This window comes from Echiichthys vipera (genome assembly GCF_963691815.1).
Source record: "Echiichthys vipera genome assembly, chromosome: 14".
Lineage (NCBI taxonomy): Eukaryota > Metazoa > Chordata > Actinopteri > Perciformes > Trachinidae > Echiichthys > Echiichthys vipera.
Window position 1 is genome coordinate 8,732,264 of NC_139839.1, and position 20,320 is coordinate 8,752,583.

The 20,320-nt window shown below is 40.9% G+C and overlaps 1 protein-coding gene across 4 annotated transcripts in view; it reads right to left on the minus strand.

The window, feature by feature from the left end:
• Positions 1-20,320, minus strand: part of rapgef6 (Rap guanine nucleotide exchange factor (GEF) 6) — a gene marked incomplete at its 5' end in the record, with an annotated part of 147,517 nt that overhangs the window by 78,117 nt on the left and 49,080 nt on the right. For 3 of the 4 annotated variants that reach the window (XM_083926496.1, XM_083926495.1, XM_083926497.1), the window contains 2 exons: positions 10,590-10,733; positions 19,680-19,749. In XM_083926496.1, coding sequence (XP_083782622.1) covers positions 10,590-10,733; positions 19,680-19,749 — 214 coding nt within the window. Of the gene's footprint in view, positions 1-10,589; positions 11,139-19,679; positions 19,750-20,320 lie in introns of those variants that run through there. The other variant, XM_083926494.1, reaches the window with a different exon arrangement.

Below are 20,320 nucleotides of genomic sequence, written 5' to 3' on the forward strand. Positions count from 1 at the left end.
AGAAGGATTTAGGGGAATTACAGTCAAAACTGTCACAAGAAACACTTACGTTTTACACTCATCATGAGTTCTACATAGTAATAACCACTATAATTAGGTTCATAACATGTAAGTTCAGATGAGTCAAGCGTCTCTTCCTGTGTGACTGCAGTGATTTTAAGTTGAAACCGAAAAAGTAAAGAAACACGCTCGTCTGCATAATGTGTGTCAGAGGACTGTTTACTGTAACTCCGCATGCGATGATAAGGGATCTGTCTGCAAAACACAGAGCAGGATACACGTCACACAGGAAACACTTCCTGGAACAGTGTGTCTGCGATTGTGTGATTTTGGGAGCATGCGGTGGGGTTAGGTCAGGTGATTATGGATGAGATCGAAAGAAAAGAGGCGAGAAAATCAGAAAATGAAAGAGCAAGTATCAGAGAATACAAGTTGAATAAAAAGAGACTGATGTTTTGTTTTTTAAACTAGAAAGACAAAAACAGAAAGTATGAGCAGATCTTTTTTTTTTAAAACAAAAACTTAAAAAGAAAATGTTAATGTTTTTGGAAAACGTGACAAATTCAGGCATGTGACCTGTCCAATGGCAAGCTGTCAGACAGCCTCAAACACATCAATCAGTTTGCACTCACTAGACACACACGTAGCATCCTGTGTGTGTTGCTCACAGAGGCGTGACTCACTGATTTCTGAGGAGGTCCTGACTCTCTCTGTCACTCGGCCTGTTACTGGGACAATTGCCCCCCTGGGACACCCCACACACTAATTTGTATACCCTCACATGGCTGCACAAACTGCATTGTGTGTATGTGTGTGTGTCTGACCACTGCTCACAGCTAATCTGTTCTGCCGAGCTAATTAAAAAGAGTCAGCCAACTAAAGCCCCTGTAGCTCTGCATGACACAGATGTCTGCGCACACACACACACACACACACACACACATACACACACACACACAGCTAATTTTGTGGCTGTACAGTAATTTCTGTGGACAGTCAGAGACTCTGTGCCTCTTTTACAACACAACTAATGAAGGCGGATATAAACAAGTACTGGTTTGGTGGATCACATGTCGTTCTGCAACAAGGCATCAACATCGTAGTTACAGAAAAGATCGAAGGTTGACTGAAAAAAGAGACTGGAAAGTTGGCAATTTTGCTTTAAGGAGTACTGCACTCTGAGAATGACCCTTTGGAATTATTCAAGAAATCAAGACGCTTGATGAGTAATTGTATACAAAGTGAAACTGGTTGCTGCACTAATACAGTGCACTCCTGTGCACAGTAGACTAGTACACAACGGGGAGTGCTGTAAATCCTGCTCACACAAAAACCTAAACGTACGTACATTCATGCAACACAAACAAAGAAGCAACTATGTGAATTTCGCTGACTGCCGTCATCTGATCACATGTTTGTGTGTGTACAAACTTTGTGAGTGTGTGTCTGTCTGAAGGACAAGACAGGAATTCCTGCTATTTAAACCAGCCCTTCCCTTTCCGACTACAGAGAGAGACAGAGAGACTGAAGCCCAGTAGACCTAGAGATGCAAAAACATAAAACAGGCAGTGACAATTGGTGACAATAGCTCGTTTTGACCTTCAACTGTAGCTGCAACTCCCAGAATGAAATAGTGAGATGTGTCATTTCTGCATGCTTCCTAAAAAACATCGAACGCACATGATGGATAGACAAAAGAATGAAGGGGTTTGGGGGGGGGGGGGTTGAATAAGTTAAACAGATGAGTTACTTCATAAAGAGTATGAAGTAACCCAGAGGGTCAGGACCAGATTAAGGCATACTAGACGTGAATTAGAGGAGACAGTGAGTCAGAGACGAGCACGCAAGAGAGAGAAATCAAAACTTAAGTGAGAGGAAGAGTCGTGAATGAAAAATTTAAACAAACAGGAGGAAGGGGGGGGGGGGTAGAAGGGAGAGTGCTGCTGGCGTGATTTCACGAGGTGAAAGAGAGGTAAGGGAGGGAGAGTAAAGGCTTTGTCTTTTTCAGGAGGTAGGTTTTGGTTTTTTTTGGTGCACATCAGCTTTTTTCACAGTTACTTGGTTTTTGATCTCCTGACTGGAGACTTGTAGACTACATGAACCATAAACATCCTCAAATGTCCTTCATCCTTCATCTCAAGTCGGCTGCTCATGAACTGAGGAGAAACTTTGATTGGATTTGGGTCACGGCTTGTCTTAAAGAACAAATTCTAATCACAATTTACGAGACAAAAAAGCCAAAAACATAGACTGAAGTCTGAAAGTGTATTAGTATGAATGTAGATTATAATATATGCACACCATGTGTTTTTATGTCCAGGCATACTTCATAGGAAGACACCAAATATTATCCTGCAGATACCTTCTCATCACAGGGAAGATGAAGGCTAGACAGAAGATGATAGCAGGGAGGTAGGATGATTGGAGCATAGGGGAAAGAGGTAAGAGGAGGAGGGAGGAGTGAAGGAAGAAGCAGAGAGGGATATAGAGATGGAGTTCAACAAGGTTGTCATCTTAGTGATGCTGATGTAATCCCTAAAATTAGCAGCAACAACAGTGCCCCACTGATACAGTGCGGTGCCCAATCTACTGCACTCTACACACATCCATGCATGTCTGCAGGTACTTAAGGCAAATTAAAAAAAAAAAATGTAAAACCAAAGCTGTCATTGCATGTTAAAAATACCACCTTTTATAATTTTCGGTCAGAGCATTTATTTTAAGTCTTTTTAAGAGCATTTACAGAAAGTGTGTGAAGCTGTGTTTTTGTGCATGGACAGTGAATGCAGCAGGAGTCCAGCAGCAGGGCTGGAGCACCGCTGGGTGACTGAGAATGTGGTTTTGCTGGTTGTTTGGAGGCATCCGTCCAAAACTGTGTTGAGTGTTTGGAGCCTGACTCACAATTTGAGGAAGTAAACAAGTAATTGATTGGCACACGATCGTTGCATTCAACAGCGCCAACTCTTTGGATAAAAAATATTTTGTCCTTTTTGGTTTTGGTTTTTCGCTTGTTGCCAGTTATCCAATTTATAGTTTTTCCGTATTTTTTGTAGACGCAGACTGTAGAAAACAAATGACATACTCGACGTTTCTCTAGATTGTAAAGCCTAAGTTTTGTTTGGAATTCTTCTGAGTAATTGGGAGCCAGAAAAAAAATATAGTTTTTGTGCATAAGTGGCAACCAGGACAGCCTTGTTTGACAGAAAAAGTCAGCCAAATTTAACTCTCAAAAGATTTCAGCTTTGACGCACTAAAGCCCACCTCACTGACAGTCAGAGCAAGTTAAACTAATGACACTTTACTTATGTGTAGTACAATTAACCCTAGTTAGATCCATCCTTCCAATACCTTATCCTCCGACCGACCTCCATCGTTCTCCTGTCTTAACCCTTCTTGACCTTGCCTTTCTTTCACCCTATCCTTCCTGCCTCCCATTAAATCTCCATCTGACCTTCCCACAACCTTCACCTTTCTGCCCCATGCCTCACCACCCCTTCTGCTACTGGCCCACTCATCTTTTTCATTACCTGTCAGCCCCTATTATTTTCCAGTCTTCATTTCAACCTTCCTTTCTCCTCCCTCAACCCCTCTTCTCTATCGGACCTTCAGCGCCCCTCACTCCTATACATCCATCTTTTCGTAATCCTTCATTCCTTGTCACTCCTGCACTTATTCACATCCGTCTTTCGTCACCATTTTGAAAGAGACACTGTAATGTCACTGATTTTTATGTTACATTTTATATAATTGTCTCTCATCCCTCTCTCCTTATCATTTACCCCCCTCCCCCCCCCTCCCCCTTCATTCTGTCCTACTCCCTGACGCCCTCCTTCCTCCCCGTCTTGATTTTTAAAAGGTTATTCTCATGGCATCTCTGCTTCACGAGACATTGCAGAGTGAAAGGAAAGGAAATCTAGATCACAATAAAGCAGTGTTGCCAAGTCTACGTTTTCTTTCTTGGGTTGCTAGAAACCTGAATGCCAATGTGTTTTTCTTTCTTTTTAAATGTTTAAATATTTTACTAGGTGACCAAAAGCAGTCACCATTTGCTTTTATAGATATTATATATATTATCCATTTTAGCTTCAATTCAGGTGTTTTTTTTATGCGCAAATTGAAAATGCATAAAGTCAAGGGGATGGAAACCCACTTATTGTTTGTGAGGAATGTTGATATTGAATTGTATCACCTTAACTGTACTGTAGATAGAGTAACAGTGATGTCTATGAGATGAATAATGTGAAACAATCCGCCCACAAACTGACTCATACATTTCCATAAAAGGTGAAATAAAAAACCCTGATGTATCTGAACAATTTAATACAGCTGCTAATCAATACCAATCTCTGGCCTTCTAGGCTATGATACCATCATCCTGGTGTATTTCCTCATCACCATAAGTCTCTTTTATTGTTCATTTAATAACACAGCGACTTTAAGAACTGTCCATTCCCATTTCATTTTCATAGACAAATATCCAATTAAACAATAAGGATACTAATTATATATATGATTATGCAGCCCTCCTTATAGTTGCACCGTTTTCTGAGTGAACATTTTTTTATTATCATGGTTTCTTATTCTCTTCCTTTCCCCTTCTTCCTGGCTCCCTGTCTCTCCCTCCCCAGGGGGTCTACTTGGTCTAGCAGTGGCAGAGCTGGCTGGAGGCCCCTGGGGTTTAGCTGGCCCCACCTGCATTCTGATAGAATGGGACCAGATGAGCTCAGGAACAGACTGAAAACAAAAGCCTGCCAGAATGTTTAAGCTCTGCAAAAGTACAAACAAGATGGACAGCAAGACAGACGTACATAAAAACCTACACACGTGTTTGTATCTTGCAATCTTGCATTTAAACATACATCTGCTACGTACTATAAAATAGTACCACACACACACACACGCACACGCACACGCATACACACACGCACACACAGACACACACACAGATCTGTTGTATAGGACTAGGTGTTGTTGAGCGATGAAAATGAAGCCAGGAATATAACGGGAACGTTAACAACTTCATCGTTACAGGATGCCAAGTAAAACTATATAAAACTGAACGACATCAGCAAGCTCATTCCAACATAATCAGCACAGGAAATTGACTATTTCAACAAACAACCACAGTGGATGGGTTCCACAGTTTTCCCAGACTTGTTTTTACTTGCCAAATGACCAATTTCGCATGCCAAAATGGCCGGTAGAATCAAACTTTAGAGACCATGTCAAATTGACCGGAATTATCTGTTACAAAGCAAGTGAATCTTCCCATCCCCCCATCTGAGTGACCTTCAAACCTGAGGGGAGATGGAAAGATGACGCAGAGTCATTTTTTCCATTACTCTACACACAAATTTGACACTCTTATGACAAAGCATTTTTATGAGTCACACCCATGACTTGCTCACTAAATGATGAGTACAACCTTAGATTTAACCTAATTGTAAGCGATGGCGTTAGAGTAACTTGAGTAATGTCATTGCATGATGAGCACTAATATGATACCTCCAAAGACAGAGTCATCAAGGTAAAGTCACCGCTAATGGCTCCCTAAAAATAAACTGGGATTAGATAGCTATTAGGTAAGAGTGTTGAGTGTTAAGGCTACGTGCATCGCACAGACCATGTAAGCTTTTACAACAATGAAACATAAGTAAACATTAAGAAGCTTTCACGCAAAGGTAGCTCCATTCTCAAGATTGAAAGTTAATTTTTTTACCTCGGGAACAGTAGTTCAACCTCACCACTAAGGCCATTTAGTGTCAGTTCTGAAGCTTTCGACTGACATGATCTCTCTCGGCAGATAGAAGATGCCTCCTCCACACAGCAAAAGTAGGGTGCTACTAAGCATTTAGAGTCTTGGGGTCTTCAGGAAGTTTGCTGATGGAGACGTTTCAGCTGTTTTCTCCAGCAGTGGTGCCACTAACCTACTTTTTTAAAAATAATTCATATAACTGCCCTTGGGGCCTATTGAGACACTGCAGCAACCAAGAACACTTACAAAGTCTTTGCACTCACACTGGAAAAATGTCTGTTCTCTGCATGTTGCACAATTTATTGTATGTATTGTGATTTACTATGATGTGTTTTAACCAACCTGTGAAGCCAAAGACAATATTCCACATTTGTGACTATTATAACTACCAATAATGTGTGACACTAGGTTTAGAAAATAACTACAAACCTACCGGTGTGATGTGTTATGTAACTTTGTGGGCATGCGTCTGTTTTCTTGTGTCACAAACTGAGATTCATATTACAGAGCTAAAAAAAAAAAAGATAGAAGTTTTACCATATACAATCAAAGTTGTTTTACAAATGTCCTCCTCAGACTTTAAATTCTTCTTAGTGAGGGAATAAATATAATATGTTAAAGGATATCAATCCATCAATTGCTGAGCACAGCTGTCTCTTGGACATTTGCTCATTTCTGTTTCGGAAGTTTGGTGTGATTTGTTGCTTCCTGCGTCAAGAGATTTCCAATTAATGACTAACCACATCATCTAGCTACAGTAATGTGGGCAAGCGGGACACGTCCAGAGTACAGAGAGAGTGTAATTTTAGAAATCTTGCCTAGAGTAGCTTCCACAGACCTTCCTCTCTGCCTTAAGAAATTATATGTTCACTGGTGGCTGATGCTTTAAATCATTAACGCAGTATTTCACACTTAACTCATATCTGTCCCAGGTTAGCCAGAGAGGAGAAACAAATGCTAACGGGTTTGGAAGGGAAAAATGAAGCAGACTTCAGACGTTTTGACTTAAGAGACAGGAAGTGTGCTAACCACAGACGTTGCAAGCGTCGTGGTGTTTCCGGCGTGTACCGACACTCGATTGCCTCACAACAGCAGAGGATGCTGCTTCATGCTCTACACGTTTCTAAAAGCATGTTCGAGACAGGTCTAGCAGCAAATGAAGCCTGAAAATATTCTCAAATGACTACATTAAAGTGAGCCTCACTTGGTTCATAGTGTGTTACTGGCTTGTCTCTGAAATAGAATGTATGAAAACACAAACACAAAACTTGGATCTCTAAGACAGAATAACATCACACATTTTATTCTGGCACTGTGCATACTGAACTATCCTGTGCAGATGGCTGAACCTACATCAAGTTAAATTAATGATCCAGGGGTTGTTTGGAGTAGCCTGGCTGTAAAAGCCCTTAGAGCAGGTTTCCCCTGCAAAGCAAATTAGGGGATGGGTTCATCCATCTATCTATCTATCCAGGCTTGTCCAGTAACAGAAAGACAGTAACCCAGTGAGGCATCTGATGTCTTAATGAAGTGACTCTCAGTGTGCATGTGTGTGCGTGTGTGTGTGTGTGCGTGTGTGTGTGTGTGTGTGGTATGAGTCCGAGTCATTACTGAATCCCAGTGGTCTGTCGTGGAAGTGAGAGAATGCACAGGATCTTTTGCCTCTCACCCTGCTGGAAGAGGAATCAGGTTACTGGATCAATGGGAATCGATCACAACCAGAGCCGTCGCAAAGAATAAAAGCAGTGAAATAAAATAATAGAATAAGGCTCAATCTAATCAGCAGTCTGTCTGTTCTCATCTGCTTCTGAAATCCCAAAAAATACACAAGCAGGCCAACTAGTTGGTGTGATTTGTTTTTAAGTAGAAGACGTATTGTGCTTCATTCTCTGCTTAAGATACAAGAGATGCTATTTAGGACTCTCCTTAGTTCATAGCTTCAGGAACTTTCAATCACTCTAGAGCCAGCCATTACGAGAGAGACACCAGACACCGGTACACACCAGTGATAATGGATTACTGATGTTATTATGGTTCAGTAAGGCCTCTAAACAACATCCTCTGATCCACTGCCACAAAATCAGTCCTCTTTGAGTGTGTGAGTACATTTATACCTGTAACATTCACCCATTACCATCATATGGTCACAAATGGGCGACCTCCTAAGATACATTCAAAAAAGAAAGGAAAAATCGCACGATTGTACAAAAACAACAGCTGTTTTTAAATGCATTTTTCTGCAGTAACCAGTTATCTGACCTCTTGGTTTATTAATTACAGAGAGAAGGAACGTAAAATGATCAATGAATCAATTACTTCTTAAAGCATTTAAGTGAACAAACATACCTTCATTCCTACAGCAGCAGACATAACATTTGAACTTGGAAATTCAGTCTAATTCAGCGATGTGTTTGAGTAATTTCTCATCATTCCTTTTGCAGAGATATATCTCAGCATGATGAAATTCAGACATATAGTCAAAGGATGATCATTGACCAGATGTTGCCGTTGTAAAAGTCCCACATTTTACTACAAGGCTCCTTCAGTGCTAGGGATTGTAGTTTGGAAAATCCTAAATTTAAACCTCCCTTCACTGTAGGAAGGTTCAAAGGCAGCTCTGGCACTTATGTGTTGCAGTATTTATGTTTATTTTTTGTCTATTTTTAACATTTGAGAAAAAATCATTTTTTAGTTCAGTGCTACCAGGCCAATGTATTCTTGCTCTTGTTTATTACCAGTGCAATATTTGAGGTTGGTATTAGTTTCACCTTGTGTGTCTGTGGTTTTGAGTATTTTGCCAGGTGTATACATGTCTGTCTGCGGTCAGATTTTCATCATCGAAACAAAGGTTGAGTTTGAAGATGGGTTTGGTCTTTTATTTGTATCTAACTTTTTGATGGCTCGCTCTGCTATAGCCATAGATCGTATAAAACAACGATGTAGTCTCTGTGATGTAACCCATAGATTTCTGAAGAGCCATTGTGAAGCTCAGGATATGTGCCACCATGAGTACACTAGATTGTCAGAGAGACAGGGGCTCAAGAGTTGTCTCAAACATGTGTCTTTCCTGTCAGGTTTAAATGTCAAACTTAACACCTCATCCTACATTTGTTAACCAGTCTTGTTGTTGTTCCCAGCATGCGTCTGTTTATTCCACAGTTAGCCCCCTTCCTATTTGCCACCCACAGTGTTGGTAGACAGCAGTGAGTGTATGTGTGTGGCAGCCTCAAAATTACCCGCTTTTTCCAACACTGCCTGTATCTAAACAACAGGTGCCTGTACCAAAAGTGACTCACATACACATTCATGCACACACAAAAACACACGCCAGGCATATCAACCGAAAAAAAGATGGAGTAGAGATAGACATTGCCATAACCTTGAAGACATCAGCAGAATTGTGAAAAGAGAAGAGAAAGTAACAGTCATAATGGGCCAGTATGCAAACTATCTGTGTGACTAATTTAACTATCTGTATTTCCAGAACATTCACACTGTCCCAATTTTTTTGTCCTGCGTCTTTGTGCTGTGCTAGCGCATCAGAGTGGTTCGCCTTTACATAACAAATGCAGTCACAAACAATAATGTGGTGGGACTCGGCAATGCTGAAGGTAAGAAATGTAATTTTAAAAAGTTTATCCATCACCAAGAGACTACCGCGTAGGGTCTGCAGAGGACACTTTAAGATCTCCATCAAGCCCCTTTGTAACACCTAAGGGAACTTTGCATGAGCTGGGAGAAGTATGTGTGTGTGTGTGTGTGTGTGTGTGTGTGTGTGTGTGTGTGTGTGTGTGTGTGTGTGTGTGTGTGTGTGTGACTGTGTGTGGCAAAGGGTGGCTTCTAGTGATTAGTCAAGACTGTAACTGACACACTGCTGGCTCCAGTGATTCTATCAGAAGGAGGGAAACTCAAAACACACACACACAGACACACACACACTCAGTTTCAGTACTTTTCTTACACAGGCATTGTTCAAGTGGCCACAAGAGAGACCTAGTTTGTTTTTTCCTACAATTTCCCTTTTTATTGTGTCAAAAATGTAGTTGACAATGTTTCTGGCATTTATCTTCTCTGTGAGCACTCAAATGACAAGAATGTTCAGAGCCACTATTTATAAACAAATGTATATCTACACAAACTGCCAAAAAGATTTTTCCAAGGGAACTTTTAAATTTTCTTCATCATATGTTCATTATATCTAACAGAACATGTAGACCATATCACACTGGTGGTAAGTATTTAGCGAGCGTAGAAGGAGTTTGTGTTGCACAAAGGTCGAGGCTCTCTGATAAGAACAAGACTCAAACAATGTCAGTTTGAATTTGAAACCTGTGACTGTGTATCCTCTACACCCTCTGTCTTTATGCATTTCATATGAATAATGAATTCTTATGAATTTCTGTATCTGATAATTGTGGCTGAGTTGCTCAAACTAATGAGTGTATAATTGTGCTATGCTGAAAATCTTTTTTTTTTATAAAGAGCAGCAGGATTTAAGAAGTATAAGCTGAGGCAACTTTCTAACATGTGTCTGTCGAGACTAAAAGCACTAATTAGTCAGGATGTCAGCAGGTTTCAGAAAATCAGACTTTTGGAGAGCTCTAAATTCTGCTATGAGTCTATTTTAAGAACCCCTGAAACATAACTTGCTATAAACAGTATGTACAGTAAAAGAAATCAAATTTTACAGGCATAAACGTAAAATTGTGTTGGAATAGCTTCATAATATGGAAGTTTTTTTTACTGTTTGACATTAATCTAAAAGTGAACATACTGTAGAGCGCAAAAAAGACCTGTCATTGTACGGAGCTACTAGTAGTGTTGTTTCTCTTACCGTGTTGTAGCTGGCAGGTTCTTGGCCGTCTGTAATGAGTTCCCGCTCTCCCCTGGGGTTGACCCTCCTGAAGCGCCGTCTGGACCTCCGTTGGGATCCTTCTCTCTGCAGAAAACTGTCGTCCCCCTCGCTGCCGTTATCCACCTGCAATACACAGTCGACACCCTCCTCAGAATAGAAGCTTCTACGGCATTCGCACCCACAACCTTCAGGTGTGTGAGGACAGCTGGAGGACCGAACCTCACTGTTTGATACGGTAGAGCACGGCTCAGAGCTGCTCCGTTTTAGTTGGTCAGACTTTTGGATCTTAGGAACCGAGTTCACATTGTGATCTGATTTCTCATTCTTATAATCCAAGTTTGGGGTCTTAAGTTCTGTTTGGTTCTGATAGTCAGAGTTGTGATCCTTGAGTGTGTTCTCTTCCTTTCTCTGAGGCTCTGCTTCCTGCCCCGGAGCTTCTGAGATCTGGCCCAGCTCTTCTGCTGGCTCCTGGTTGAACATCCAGTTCTTCCAGAGCGCAGAGAGCCTGTGCCAGCGGAGCGCACTCATCCGGACTCAAGGACGGTATCAGAACAACACATAAAAGCAGGAAATACCACGGGAGGGGAGAAACAAAAACAACAGGGAAACACTTCTCGACCAAAGATGAATAGAAGTGTTACGTCCAATTTTTTTTTTAAAAGGTCCAAAATCCTGAGGGATCCTGCAATATCACATCCTCTTGAGCAAGCATCCACAACTAAATAAAGAAAAGAACCAAACTAAATGAACAAAAAGAAGGGTTGTCTCTTTTTCTGTCTTTGGCGAGAGTTGTCCTCTTCTTAGCCGGAGAGTTCAAGACAGAGTTCAGCTGCTCAACACGTTGCATACTGACAGACTCACTCACATGCTCTCTCTCTCTCTCGCTGTCTGAGACACGCGCACAGAGCATACACTGAGCCCACAGTTTCCTCCAGGAAACCGTAAATACACAAATATCCTCGCCAGGCAGAAAAAAACAGCACAGCACACAGATTCCGGCCATACAAATCATTCCCCCTAGGCTTTTTGTCCCGGTCTCTTGTTGCCGGAGGAATTTGCTTTCTTTCTCCATTGCATAATGTTAAGTAAGTCAACAGCCTTATTATGTCGGTAACTCCGCTATTGTTAAAAAATTCGAAATATGTTACTCAACCTTGAGAGGAAAGGCTCTCCTTCAGTGTTGCAAGCCACTTGGTTTTATCTTTTTTATCTTCCTTCAACCAGTCTTTTATTTACTTCTGTTTTGGTATTTTTTCTTTTATGATAAATGGTTTGAATATTAATTTCATGCTAGACAGAGCAGAAATACAACTAGATATTCCAACTCTAACCCTTCCAGTTATTCTGACAAAACATTGCTGTTAAACGATTACTGCAATGATTTAGCATTACACTTTTATAACACTGTCAGAGCCAGGAATGCCACCTTTTTCATTCTGCACATTCCTCTTCCTTGTTGAAGCCCTGCGCCTACATTATCCATAATGCAACCCAACTACCAACAGTTTGGTTGGAGATTCCAGTGTGTAATGCTAGTAGCGTTAAATGTAGCCACAACCCTCTTTCCATGCTTGTCCAGTAACAGACAGATAGTAACCCAGTGAGGCATCTGATGTCTTAATGAAGTGACTCTCAGTGACTCTCATTCTGCACATTCCTCTTCCTTGCGCAGGGCTTCTTCCTTGTTGAAGCCCTGCGCCTACATTATCCATAATGCAACCCAACTACTAACAGTTTGGTCGGAGGTTCAGGTGTGTAATGCTAGTAGCGTTAAATGTAGCCACAAGCCTCTTTCACTTTTGTCTTACTTCTATCTATCTATCCATCTGTTACCATTATATTGGGGTCCACATGTAAAATCAAGTAAATCATGCACTACGTTACCCATGTGTCAGCCTAATTTTCCTCTTCTCACTTCCCAACCATGTCGTGCTTTAGGGTTTGTGGTCAGATGTTATTGCTTAGTCGTTCATTGTTGTTTGTCCAGAAGTTTGATTGGATAATTCGGCACCTTCTAACAAGTGTGCTCTACGTATGTTTCTTTTTGCCTGCTCAGAATATCACTGCCTGTTGTTCAGCCTTCCATTTTGTCAAGCTTTTTCTGTCAGAAAGAAGAAAGTAAGAGGGGACCGATCATATTGTGTTTTTGAGCTACATGTTCTTCACACTCCTCTTTCTGTCTCTCACTTTGACTCATCTCCACTTTCTTACTCATTATCTTCATCATTCCCCTTCCCTGGCTGGTTTTAAGCCTCTCTTACATCTCATGACTCTTACTCTTCATCTGCATTTTCCCACCAGTTTACACTATAATCTATAGTCGCTGACAACTAAAATGCATCAATTAGCACACCATGTGTCCATGCATAAATTAGATACGTAATACATGTGATTATAAATAATTAGTATAATAAATAATCTGACTGAATGTATTTTACAAAATTGCTATTCACTTTTAGTTCACAGAACCAATGCAGAATACAAATTATAATACATAATTGGCTACATTTCAGTTATAAAATGGATATTTTGGTATGACATCCTTCTACTTGCCCCATTGAGCTTACAATGTGATAATGTTCTTACTATTAAAGTTTACATGAGTATATGAATGCCAGAGACAGTGAATTACATTTGACCATTGTTCAGTTTTTCTCAAAGACCTCGAGTCAGTCATGAGTATTCACATTAGCCTTACAGACATATGATTGTCCTTTAAAAGTTATGGGGCTATGCAACTACTGTGTTCATGTTCTTGCTTTGAGACGAGGGTAAACCAAAACAAGCTGAAGAACAGCCAGAGGACTGACATTTGTACTGTGCGCCTTTCTTTATTCCTACATGTGACGCATACAATAACATCAGTGTAACCTAAAAAATACAAAGAGACTAGGGTAATATCTCTGTAAGGCATACATCACATAGCGCTTTGATTGAAGACAGCGAATGAAAGCAGCTTTAAATTAAAACACGAGAGAGAAGATGGACTCAATCATTTTCTGTCCCTGATGAAAGGGGACTCAATAGCTGCTATGGGTTGGAATAGACAGAGGAACAACCCTATGTCAGCGAGTTCTGCTGTAATATACAGAATAACTGCAGCATTGTGGGTAGTTTAGCTGTAATGGACTCGGAAACAGCTGCAAGATGAGTAGTTCAGAGATTAAATGCCAAACAACAGTAGTAAAATGGGAAAGTATTGGTATCGATGTCCCTTTTTATGGCAACAAAAAAAAAATGTCATCTTGCCTCGTTTTAACAAGCCTCACGAGACAAGCAGCCTGAAGGAAAATGTACTCCAAATTCTGGGAGGGGAGTTTAGAAATGTAGCACACTCTCACCTCGATCCTGTGACCATATAAACATCTGTTGGTCTCACAGTGTATGTGCCTCTCTAACTGCATGACTGAATACAACCCCCATCTGTCCCGTGACCAGTTCCGTCAGCCGTTGAGAAGTCTTGCCTTTCTGTTTGTGATTGACTCTCCCAGCCTTAATGTGATCATATTTCCTGTTTCCTCTGTCCCTTGAAATTTATGTGACGATCTTCCCATCCACTCATCAGTCAGTTAACATTCCTCTCTGTCTATCTGAGGGCTTGCCTGCCACCGTGGATCACCCCCTACTTTTTGCTCTATTCATTCATTTCTTACTCCCCTCTTCCCACTTTCATTACACACACACACACACACACACACACACACACACACACACACACACACACACACACACACACACACACACACACACACACACACACACACACACACACACACACACACACACACACACACACACACACACACACACACACACACACACACACACACACACACACACACACACACACACACACACACACACACACACACACACACACACACACACACACACACACACACACACACACACACACACAAAAAAACAACCCCGCCCTACCAGTCTGAATGTCACCCCTGTCCATCCTGTGACCAGAGTCACAAATTACACTCCCTCTACTATTCCCATGGCCCTAATTAGCTGATTGGCTGCAACGCAGTGTGACTAGACCACAGTCCTCTGCTCTTGTGTGTTTATCTTGAAGTGTGTGTATGTGTGTCCAGTTCATCCATTTTTATGTCTGAAGGCATCATTGATGATAAGCGCTCACTGCAAAGATGCTTGCCAGAAATCATCCGTCACTCAACCAGCGCTGTGGTGTGTTCTTTTGGATTTGGGAAAAGAATGTACCACTTATTTCTTCGTCTGTTCAGCTTTTACCAATCAAGCTGACTACCCAGCCAGGAGCCGCTACTGCCTGAATCCAAACACACATCGACTGTTGTGCGTCAGAAGGATTTTCCCAAGAAAGGCTCAACTGAAGGCAAATGCAAAAGCTTTCTTTCACTGGGTATAGGTTGAATGGCAACTACATTAAAGTATACACCTGGCAAAAGTAGGATTTTATTTTATGTCCATGTTGCAGTTTAATACTCAATGATATGCTTGCAACAACCATTCACATAGACACAAGCATCACTTTATGAATGAATATACGTAGTGAAATCACTGGGAGGAACATAACCATGTAACTCTTGACCTGAGATTGTCTTGACTTGACAATAGAAGTCCAACCTGCTATTAAAGCTAGAATCTGTTGATAAAGTTGTGGGCGTCAAAAAGCGCTGAAGACGCAGCTACGTTTTAGTCATAGACTTTCGCCAAGCATTGGACGATAAGCAATAATTCAATCTGAATGCAAACAGTCAAATCCAAAACATGAGAAAAAGTAAAAATGGGTTTTACAAGTCCAGTCTCTGTAACACAGTTTAAACACTCAAAGATGCTTTATTTCGCTGGCCTCTTTAAAAAGCTGTAATGTGTTCACAGGGCTTTCTGTCCATATTCTAAGCTAATTGGGCATCTTTACAAAGATAAAACAACTGTTATCTTGTAGCATTGTACAACATCTCCCATTAGTTCCATTAGAACGATGTGTTGTCAACACCTCAAAGGGGAAAACTGGCCCAGCAGTGTAATTATCAAAGGGTGTTAAAGACTGGTTTTGCCTTTGAAAACTGTAATCTCTCTTTTTGCACAGCTCTGTATACAGCACAAACCCGTCTCAATATAGATGAGGAAGTGGTTTCAATTTCAAAAGCTTACAGTCTGTATTACAACCATTATTATCATTGCACATCTGTTTGTCATTGCACATCTGTTTACCCTCCACAGCCAACACTACTCATCATATTCTGTGCATCTCCATCTGTCCATTTTCACATTGCACATATTCTTTATATGGTGAATATTTTCACACAACACATTCAAAATCTATTCTCTGTTTTTTTAATCACTGGACATTTTAAAAAAATGTATATAATCTATATTATACATGTTTCTATTATGCACCGCGACACCAAGGCAATTTCCTTGTGTGTGAAAACTTACTTGTCAATAAAACCGTTTCGGACTCTGACTCTGTGGAAAAGAGCGTATACTCCAAATGCCAAGACCCACCCTCTCTGCTGCAACATAGACCATTAAAGATGGATAAGACAAGGATATGCTTGGATATTAAAAACAATAACAGCCTCCACATAATCTCATTTCCTGGTTCTCAGACAAAAATGCAAATACTTGAAAACAGACATGCCCATATGTGAAGACATAAAAAAACACCTCATATTCTCCCTAAGACTATGATCAGCTGATCCACTTTATCCCTTTAGCACTCACTCCTCTCCTCCTTCACCAACATCTCTCTCTCTCTACTCTTCCTGGATAGCAGACACACTGGATACAAACTCAGACAAGATGAATTCAAATATATTTCCTCAGCTGCAAACTCTTTATTTTATTCAAATTGTCTGTCCTTTATCCCCCAGGCAACTGAGTCAACTGAGCGTGTTGGCTCTATTCCTGCTATACCTAACTTCACATTCGCTCAATACCGCACAACCATACCTGGAAGATCTTCAGTACTCCCACCACTCCCTTTTACTGTCGCAATAGCCTCTGAATGGCCCCATAGGAGTAGTTTCGGATTAAGTGCCTTGATGAAAGGGCACCTCACTGTTATAACCCTTTTTCATTGCTGGAACTTTCTAGGAAATTTATGTTCTGATGTCCCTGGAACAACTGGGAGGAGTTTGCAGCCCTGGTGCTGATTTTTCAAACATAAATCTGCAACAACTTCTTAGAACATATTTATTGTAATGTTTATTGATGCTTAAGAAAAGATAGCTTTGCTTCCAACAAGCTCCCTTTTACTTTTGCATTTCTCCCTTCCAACATCTGCTGCTATTTTTACAATTACTCATATATGTATACTATCATTAGTTTTTTTTTTTAAATTTTTTAAAATTTCAGCCATAAAAACACTAACACTAGTAATATAACGTATCTCATTGTATCACAGCTGTTATTACCACTAATCATCATTGATTGATCATTACTCAGTCATGACCGAAAGAACGAGGTCGCGGGTACAAGCGGGCGAAATAGGTTTTCTCAGAAGGGTGGCTGGAGTCTCCCTTAGAGATTGGGTGAGAAGTTCAGCCATCCGTGAGGAACTCGGAGTAGAGCCGCTTCTCCTTTGCGTTGAAAGGAGCCAGTTGAGGTGGTTTGGGCATCTAGTAAGGATGACCCCTGGGCACCACCACAGGGAGGTGATCTAGGCACGTCCAGCTGGGAGGAGGCCTCGGGGAAGACCCAGGACTAGGTGGAGAGATTATATCTCTGAACTTGCCTGGGAACGCCTCGGGATCCCCCAGTTAAAGCTGGTTAATGTGACCCGGGAAAGGGAAGTTTGGGGTCCTCTACTATTCTACTATATTTACTGCCATAGAATATAAGTCATATTACATTACTATAGATATTATTATAGTTACTGATAATTGTTGGGTCTACGTACATCATCAATAAGTCATAGAGTGTGGTCTTTACCTACCCCATATGTAAAGTGTTTGAGATAACCTTTGTTATGATTTGGCACTGTAAATAAAATTGATTTGAATTACACTTTTAGGACATCACAGTGAAGCAACAGCATGAAAACATGATGAATCTGTATTACAATTGTTACGTTGTCACTGCTCTGTTACTAATCTAATCTTTTTGACTGTACCGGGTCTTTATATGTGGTAGTTATGCAAGGAGCAAAAGGGACTTCCTGAGTTTAGTTGCTGTAGCTCGTCATTTCTTCGAGCTGTTGATCAAAATGTGCCATTGTTGATGAGGGGAGAGTGTTACTCATTTACTTCCCCTTCTCCAACACTCTCTTTTAACTGTAGGCTACAAGAGCCCCATTACTTTACTGCAAATTCATCCACAATTCCAACTTCTTTCTTTCTTTTTCTCTATACCGTCAGTAACCCAAACAAAGAGCACACACACAAGCAAACAAACATTGATTTATGGTCTATTTCTATATAATGTCTGAATGAGCATCATTTAGAATGAGTAACAGTATGTGTAAGTAGCATTGCTTTCTTCGATAATGTTCAGGCACTTAAAAATGACAAATCGACAACACATAACCCACCGTTAAACCGCGAAATACGTTTTGACTCGATACGTTTACATTATTAAACAGTGTCAACTAAAACTGAATGCTGCAGATGAATAACACAATCAGCGGTTCAAAAAGTTTCTGAAAGAGATCTTCCATTGTTCTTCTTTTCAGCTGCAGAGGAAATGATTTCCTATAATACAGGGGAAATTTCCCCGTGAACTGCTCGAAGCTCTAAATCTAAATTGTTTCAGAGTGAAACTGGTTAAATCATTACTGTGTAAGTGAGAAAGAAGGGTTACACTGATATTAATTTTAATAAAAAGCCTGCACATTATTGCCTCAGTTTAAAGTGAAAGTGACAGTCTGTCTACGGATGATAAGGTTTCATCATTGTGCCCCTGGGTACAGTAATGACAGTTATAGCAACAGAAGTCTCACAGTTCTTGAAAAAGAAATCTGCATAAAAACTTGCAGGGGACTTGCTGTAACGTCTGAGAGTCCTTGGGTCTCACTGTTAAAGGTCAAAGATAATGAACAGGTAACGATCAAGAAGCCACGAAGTCAAGTCTGTTCAGGGTTTTATATTCCCTTCTCAGTAACAGTGGAGCTGATGCTGCCTGCTGCTTTTCGTGTAAAACTTTACTAATTATCTTGTCTTATCCCGTCTGATCCCATCAGTCCCTCAGACACAGAGACTCAGGAGAGGGAAGACAGGAGAACAGGGGGGACATTTAGGGAGGAGACAGAGACTTTGAAAGCACTGCGACCTTGTGGAGGCAGACAGAAACACATTGCATTTGTGTTTGCAAATAGCATTATAAACTGCAGCTGAATGACTACTTTCGGATATTCTCTCAGTTGAAGGAAAAGTTTAACCAGTGAACAGATGTTTTTGCTCGAGGGCTATACACTGGTTGAAAACTACACTGGGAAGTGATGGACATGACCTGATGCTACTATGACTAAAAAGAAACAGCAAACACTCTTTTTAAGCACCCTGTCACAAAGCTACTACTAGATTAAGGGACGGATGAGAGTTATACACCTGCAGGATAAGCTGAGAACTGCTTTTCTGAGGGGAAACTTGCTAGCCTTGCAACATCATGGCTACAAACAACCTTTTATGCAACACTCTCTATTGGAGCTGCTATCTTAGTTTTTTGCTAACATTTTTGTCGTTATTTGATGGGTAATTTTAGGTATGAAACATAAAACATAATTTCCATTTAAGGAATATGAAAGATAATAATACAAGATTGCCTGGGATTGACCATTGCTATATTATACATCATTTTTTTCCAATGGCAAATATTTTGGCAACACATTCTGCCAATGAAGCTCATTTGAAGTTCAATTTGTAGACATTCAGAGAGAGTGGGGAGGGCACACAGGGGAAGAAGAAAAAGAGGGGAAGAGGAAGGGAGATGAAAAAAGGAGAAAAAGGGTGATACAGACATCCAATAAAGATGGAAAAAACAGGAATAATATTAAAGAGATGGGAGAACTGGGAGGATAAAAAGGGAGGTGCTTTGTAGGGAGACAGACAGAGGGAGAGAGGCAGCGTCTCTACTCACCACAATCATTTCTGATGGCTCCAAAGTGATACATTCACAGCCTCGTCTGCCCCCCAGCTGCTTGCCAAAACTGTAGAGAGCACACAAATAAATCAATGTTAAAACAGGAACAAACCAAACACAAAGATAAAACAATTCTGACACACTGACTGTGGCAACAGCAGCAGTCAATCAAATTTGCCCCCCTACAAATAATCACCAGCTTTATACGCCATCCAATGCAAGTAAATGTAAAATTGAGATGTCTTAGTATCAAAGATGAAACCCGTTCTAGTAGATACTAGGCATGGGCGTGAGTGATCAGTTCCCTCGAGTAGTGCTCCTTTCTAACTCGATTGTGTGCGCCGGTGCAGCCCCTCTTGCGTCTGCACTTGACCCGAGACACACGATTTTTTGGAACCGGCTCTTCGCCTCACCATCTGAGAGGAGTTGTGAGACCTACATAACAGGGTTACTGGGCAAGGCCCAGACGATATAGAGGGGGAAAGCAGTGACGCTCGAGGTCGCAACGTCGCAAGCACAGAAGCACTGGACACCCTCTTCGGGGAGGACTAGTTCAAAAATATGGATGTCAACAAGCTAGAGGCTTGTTTCAGTGAGCCATGTATTCATCCTCGTAACAACCCACTGAAGTGGTGGAG